The 6978-nt window shown below is 53.2% G+C and overlaps 1 protein-coding gene across 1 annotated transcript; it reads right to left on the bottom strand.

The window, feature by feature from the left end:
• Nucleotides 1-1418: 1418 nt before the first annotated feature.
• On the bottom strand, nucleotides 1419-6466 carry LDLRAD1 (low density lipoprotein receptor class A domain containing 1). Its single transcript, XM_010179495.1, has 6 exons — nucleotides 6446-6466; nucleotides 5984-6038; nucleotides 3689-3820; nucleotides 2833-2970; nucleotides 2336-2464; nucleotides 1419-1564 (listed from the first exon to the last, which is right to left on the bottom strand). The coding sequence occupies exons 1-6, from the start codon at nucleotides 6464-6466 to the stop codon at nucleotides 1419-1421; spliced, it is 621 nt and encodes a 206-aa protein (XP_010177797.1).
• Between the last annotated feature and the right edge of the window lie 512 nt (nucleotides 6467-6978).

Genomic DNA, 6978 nt, shown 5'->3' with positions numbered 1-6978 from the left:
GCCTTCTCTTCTCCAGGCTAAACAAGCCCAGTTCCCTCAGCCGCTCCTCATCAGGCTTGTTCTCCAGAGCCCTCCCCATCCTTGTGGCTCTTCTCTGAACACGCTCCAGAATCTCAACATCCTTCTTATGCTCCATGGGCCCTAAACCTACCCCTGTTTCCCCACCCGCCTGCTGAAGGAGAGACAAGGTGGCACAATGAGCTTTCCCATCCGAAACCAGGCATTTGCCTTCTTTATCATGTCTCACAATCAAATAAGAATTCCCAGATCCCAGCATCGTCCCCATCCAGCCAAGCCACCATTCGACCTCTCCTGCAGCGGAGCGGCAGCCTCCCGCACAGCAAGCACAATGGTCCAACTCCCCACGCTCACGAGCTGCTTGCCCCAACCCTTTCCTCGTCACCCTCAGGAGCACCTTGTACTTTGGCATAGGGTAACAAGAGGAACAACAGCAACCACGCTAACCCAGGCTTTATTTACCAACCCCTGCTCAGCCTTGTTGAAGCGTTAGATCTCTATGATGCTCCAGCAAAAAATGGGCGTCTCTATTTCAGGCTTTGGTTGAGGCTGGAAGCTTGCAAGTGAGAAATATTTACCTAGAAAACTCCTAACCTCTCTTTTGCTGCAGCACCGAAAGCACCGCAGTAATGTTTTACAGGCACAGAGAAAGCAAGCCATCATCCTAGCCAGGCGTGGAGAAGGACAGGTTATTAAATGTACCTTTAAAAGTCTCCCCTCAGTACCAGTTCTGTTATGCAGAGCTGTGCCATCTCACTGCAGGTGAAGCATGAGTCAGAACACTGTAAAGCTGTTTTTGAAGGATGTCTCAGACCTACAGCTGTATCCCGGTGACAAATTTGAAGACACATCCACTGTTGACACAAATCACGGTGATGCGCTGAGCTGCAGACCACAGCACAGAGAGGAAACGAGCGAGGGGGGGGTATTTTTAAAGATCTATGCCCTGGGATGGTGGTAGGAAGAAGATCATCTGTTGTTTATTTTGGGCCTAGAAAATCAAGTGTGCTCGTTGTAAATGTGGGTTTTTCCTCAGAGAAGATGTTTTAGACACAGATAAAATTTTCAAAGGACCAGAGAAAGACCACATCTGTCTTAAATTTCAGCCTGTAGCTGTATCTTGGGGACTGCTTTGCAGGTTCGCCCGCCTGATCCTGCTCTGCTGGCAGAGGAACGAAAGCAGCAATGAGCAGATGCCGTGTTACCCCACTGCGCCCTAGGAGCAGCGCTTGCTTTTCTGTAGCTTTCTGCTCCAAGGCTGCGGCCTTTTTTTGTATTTCTCTTTTCAATGTAAACACATCCCAGCCCCACGGCTGCGCCCAACCTGGAGGACACCAAGGCTCGGAGGTGACAACGCAGGAAGCACCCTGAGGTCTCCAGTGCTGCTGGGTGCCAAGACTTCACGGTCTGCAGATGAACTCATCGGACCAGCTGAGGCAGTGCTGGACGCCGTCCCGGCACAGCCTCCTGGGGACGCAGGAGCAGTACTCGTAGTGCACCGGGCTGCAGCTCCACCACTCCAACCCACACTGGGGGCAGGCGGCCGCTGGGAGGGATGGGAAACAGGGAACAGCAATGCTGCTACTGCACTGAGCCCTCCCCTCCTTTCCTACGTGAATAGCCACCCCTGCACCCCTGGCAGCTGCCGAAAAGCCACTGGTGATGACTCCTGTGTCTGTGAACCCACCGAAGAGGGCACTCGCTTGGTGCTACTTGTGAGAGGCAACCAGGGAGCCTGGCGCTGTGATGACCTTCGGGGCAGACGTGGCATGCTGAGAGGAACACCTGGCTGTAATGCAGTAATTTAGCTGTAATTTGGGTTTTTAACAAGCTACTCTTGTACAGGCAGGTCTCACCTAGGGTTCAAAACCCAGGGAGTGACTTGGGAACAAATCTGCTGCTCAGTTCTAGCGAGATAAGGATCTGGATGGCTTTGAAGCTGCTGAGGCATGCTCGGTCCCCCTGGATCAGGCACCTACCCGTCCTGATCAACCACCAAAGGCCAGTTCGAATGATCACTGCTGCCCGCAGCTACAAATCCCAAAAAAACTGCTCAACACCCAGCAAGCTGCAGAGGAGGAGTGACTTTTGGGGCTGGGAGCAAAGCACAGAGCCTTTCCTCTCTCATTTCCCACCAGGCTTTGACACAGCTGACAGCTAAGAGCCCACATGGGTCATACTCACATCCTATCGCAGCTAATTTGTGCTTTAGCGGTGGCTGCCAGCAGCACCAGTGAGCACCACACCTCTACAGCCAATTTCAACCCAGCAGCAGCAAAGACGTTTTGCCCAACAAGCAGCCAGAAGAGACACTCACAGCTCCCCATCTCGTCAGAGCAGTCTCCGCAGTCATTCATCCCGTTACACCTCTGATCGGCGTAGACCCAGTACGTGGGGTCACTGCAGCGGAAAACCAGGAATCCCGGAAGGCTGCGGGGCAAGTCACCTGCGAGGGCACAGGACACACAGGACACACGCTCAGCTCCACTGGGCACAGAGGCACCAAATGCTACCAAATGCTGCTGTCAGAGGAGGTGGCTCGGTCCCAGCGGCGCTGGGACACAAACGATGCCGCAGACGGGGAAGCTGCAGTTGGAGAGGGCAAGGGATGCTTGTGGCTGAGCTGGAAGCAAAGTCTGGGTGCTCCAGGCTTTTGCTTGAATGAGTTTTTTTTCCAGGGTAACTGGACCTACCAGGTTTATCTGCTCTCGTATGCCATGAGGAGCACGGAGCAGGACCAGATGGACACCAGCTGCTCTGTCTCCCAGCAGGAAGGACCAGTGTGTGGAGAATGGTCACAACAAAGCCACTCACCACAGAGCTCCTCCAGCTCATCCTCTCCACCCGTGCAGTGGCCGACTCCATCGCAGACCTGGCTGGCCAGGATGCAGGTCGCTCTGTCATCGCACAAGAAGCCGGTCCGGTTATTGGAGGCTGCGCAGAAGCGGCTCGCTGAAGGGAAAGCCAGAAATCCTTTATTCTCCAACATTTTGATGGTATAAGGAACAGATCAAGGGGAAGAAAGGGGGATTTGTGAAATTCATTTGTTGTTCTGGAAATAACCAGGATTAATTTAAAAGGGTGAGTGTCACGAGGATGGAGCCAGGCTCTTCTCGGTGACAAACAATGATAGGACAAGGGGTAACGGACACAAACTGGAACACAGGAGGTTCCACTTCAATTGGAGAAGAAACTTCTTCTCAGTGAGGGTGACAGAGCCCTGGCCCAGGCTGCCCAGAGAGGTTGTGGAGTCTCCTTCTCTGCAGACATTCAAAACCCGCCTGGACGCCTTCCTGTGTAACCTCATCTGGGTGTTCCTGCTCCGGCAGGGGGATTGGACTGGATGAGCTTTGGAGGTCCCTTCCAATCCCTAACTGGGATTCTGTGATTTCTGGTAGGTTCAAGGCAGAGTCTGAAGACCACCCTGGTAGTCTGAAGCATGGCCATGGTATCCCGAGTTACCACAGCTCTATGGACCGGAGCAGAGGGATGGCCTGTGGCAACTCGGGCTGTGCAAGGCCAGCACAACCCTGCATCGCTCCACCGGTGCCCTTCCTCCCCCCTGGTCTGCACCGGGAAGTGCTGCTTCGCACGGGACACGAAGGCTCTTCTCACACACCATTTTCTGCCACCCTCATCAAAAAACCCATCAACTCTCAGGTAGACCAACCTGGTGCCCGCAGCAGGAGTCCCAGTGCCACTGCCAAGGCCACAGCAGCCACGAGGACGAGCAGCGCCACAGCAGAGATGCAGCCGTGTCTCCGTGTGCAGCCCGCAGGGGCGCAGCAGGGCTGGCAGCGGCCTGTTGGGAGGGAAAAACAAGAGGTGGGGGGCTGGGGAAGGGGGTCAGGGTGGTCTGGGGGGGAATGGCGTAGAGTCACGAGGGGAATGTTTTGGGAGGGCTCTGCATGCAGGCCTGGCAGGTGGCTGCTGGGGTTTGGGGTTTGATAGCTGTATTTTAATAGCCAAATGCTGAGGTCAAAGACGTCCTCATAGGGAATTCCATAGCTTGGAGCGTGGAGGAGCCCGTGCTGCTGTTACAGAGCGGGCGCTGGGACTGAATGGCACAAACCCTGCGACTCTGTCGGAGCTCACCCAGTGCACTCGACGTGGGAGGGTGGAAAAGGCCAAGGCCCTGCCCGGCCTCACAGAACAGCAGTGGCCTTGCCATCGGCAGAGCAGCCAAAACACAAGGCAGGTCGGTGTAAGACAGGGAAAGGTGCCCTCCCAGAGCCCACGGCAAAGCTCCCCAGCAGACAGAATTTCATGTTACAGTGCTTCAGGCATTCTGCCCCAACCAGGACAATCAGTCTTTAATCCTCCCACAGAGTGAGGCTGAATTACCTGGGGGTCCTGGTGGCCAGCAGGATGACCATGAGCCAGCACTGTGCCCTTGTGGACAAGAAGGCCAATGCCCTCCTGGGGGGCATCAGGAGGGGGGTGGTTGTAGGGCAGAGAGGTTCTCCTGCCCCTCTACTCTGCCCTGGTGAGACCGCATCTGGAATATTGTGTCCAGTTCTGGGCCCTCAGTTCAAGAAGGACAGGAACTGCTGGAGAGAGTCCAGCGTAGGGCTACAAAGATGATGGAGGGAGTGGAGCATCTCCCTTCTGAGGAGCGGCTGAGGGAGCTGGGGCTCTTTAGTTTGCAGAAGAGGAGACTGAGGGGAGACCTCATTCATGGTTATAAATATTTAAAGGGCGAGTGTCACGAGGATGGAGCCAGGCTCTTCTCGGTGACAAACAATGATAGGACAAGGGGTAACGGGCACAAACTGGAACACAGGAGGTTCCACTTCAATTGGAGAAGAAACTTCTTCTCAGTGAGGGTGACAGAGCCCTGGCCCAGGCTGCCCAGAGAGGTTGTGGAGTCTCCTTCTCTGCAGACATTCAAACCCCGCCTGGACGCCTTCCTGTGCAACCTCATCTGGGTGTTCCTGCTCCGGCAGGGGGATTGGACTGGGTGAGCTTTGGAGGGCCCTTCCAATCCCTGACGGTCTGGGATTCTGTGAATTAGCCCAAAAGAGAGAGAACTGGCCAAAGAGCAGCCCTTTCCCTCCCCAAAGACATCTGCAGGGTACAAAGGGCAGCAACCTTCCAAGGAGTCCAACTTTCTGAAAGCCACATACGGAAATCAAGCCAAACCTGGAAGCAAAATGCCAAACCCGCAGCCACTGCAGCACAATGGCAGCAGCACAGGTAAGAGCAATGCCCATCAGCTGCCCTTGGCCCGGCTCCCTGCAGCACCTGTGCTTTGTCCCTAAACCAACACCGCATTCCTTTGCATTTCCAGACCACCAGAACAAACATTAAATCCGAGAAACACAGAAATGATCACTCAAGACAACCCCGCGTGTCTAACTGGATTTCTGCATTTCTGGACCTAAAGAGCTTTAGCGTTGGTCTCAGCTGCGCTCCGTGTTTACTCAGTTGTGGTGCTGCACAAACCCAGCGAAGGCACGGCCTTGGGATCCTGGCTGCAGGAACCACCCCCTGTGCCATGCTTGAGAGGGCAGCAAACACAGAACATCTCAGCTTGAAAGGAAACGGGTGAATTACAGCCTGCGTGTGTGTCTACACGACAAGACCTTCAACCAGCAAGCACAACGGTTGCAAACAGACACGAGTCTGAAACAATGGCGATGGTGAAATGCTGCTGCAACTTGACCTACAGGTTTGCTGTCGATAGTTTGTTCTTACTTTTTCCTTCTTAATATGGACAAAATTTGCTGAAGTTTGGCTATTACTTATCATGCTACTACACCGTACGACTGCCAACTCCTGGCCAACAAAGAACAGCTTCAGTTTATTAATTTTACAGGCTGGATGTTTCACACAGAGGCAGGGGAAAAACAAAATCCGTCTTAACAGACCATAAACACCGGTCGTATTTTATATTACATAGCCAGTTTCAATTGATTTATACTTTAATAATAAAAAATGTTAAGCTCTGCGTTTTATTTGTTACCTCTTTCTTCAGAGAAGGACTTTGTTGACTCAAAGGTGGCCACATTACCATTTATCTGGAAGGGAAGGAATAAGAAAGGCTGTTTACAGAAGCAGCACGCAGTAACCACACAAGGTTATGCCTTCCTAGGTCTCGTACCACCTTACCCAGGAATATGTAACTACTGCACTATTTTTACTTCTAAGCAAAAATCCTCAGTGGAAACGTGGCCCAGATTTAATTCACAACGCGATCGCTCAGATCACCTTTTAAATTCCAGTCGCCCATTTGTAAATCAAACACTAATGCAAGTCCAGTGCCTTCTATCAACACTTTCCTTTTATATCAAACTGGGTTAAGTAGAAACAAGTCCAAATCTCACAGAAACCAGTGATAAAGAGGTCAGACAAACAACGTTACCGAGAGCACACGTGCTTTAGGAAACAGCTGCACCTAAGATTTCCCCAAAGAGAACGACTGTACCTGCGGGTGAGTTTTGTTCATGCCTCCCAGAGCTGCAGCCCGCACAGCAGCGCAAAGGACCGGAGGAGCTTTCTGCACCCGACAGGAGCGACGTTTCCAGGATACAAACCCCAACAGAGGCAGGAGAGCGAGGAGGGTGCTGCTGACTGGGCACGGAGCAGGAGAGGACGGAGGAGTCAGCGCCGAGGCTGTGCTCCGGTCAGAAGCAGGGTTTCCAGTTTGCTTCTCATTCCTCCTGGCTTCATCTTGGTTTCGTGACGAAGCGTTAAGACAAATCATAAAGGACGGGGAGATTTTGGGTGCTCAGAACCCCGCTCCTGACACCGGCTCAGCAGAGGAACGCTCACCTCCAGCTGCTGCCAACCGCATTTACCCTGGTGCCAGTCAGGAAGAACCCAGCTCCATGATGAAAGCTTGAGGGGAAGAAAGCCATCCGAAGAGGAGTCAAAAGTCTCATCGTCTTCACACAAGTCTCCTTTCTCTCCACCCTCTCCCCAAGACAGAGCTGACACAGACCTTACCCAAACCTCTGC

Source organism: Mesitornis unicolor, unplaced genomic scaffold (genome assembly GCF_000695765.1).
Source record: "Mesitornis unicolor isolate BGI_N332 unplaced genomic scaffold, ASM69576v1 scaffold6422, whole genome shotgun sequence".
Taxonomy (NCBI): Eukaryota; Metazoa; Chordata; class Aves; order Mesitornithiformes; family Mesitornithidae; genus Mesitornis; species Mesitornis unicolor.
This window is presented reverse-complemented; position numbering and strand designations above follow the sequence as displayed.

What these genes read in the sequence shown, in the direction of transcription:
- LDLRAD1 (XM_010179495.1), bottom strand. Translation starts at nt 6,466, where the DNA reads ATGAACAAAACTCACCCGCAG. An exon ending in TGAACAAAACTCACCCGCAG is followed by an intron (nt 6,039 to 6,445) that starts GTACAGTCGTTC and finishes CTTCCCTTCCAG; the next exon opens with ATAAATGGTAATGTGGCCAC. An exon ending in GTCCTTCTCTGAAGAAAGAG is followed by an intron (nt 3,821 to 5,983) that starts GTAACAAATAAA and finishes CCCTCCCAACAG; the next exon opens with GCCGCTGCCAGCCCTGCTGC.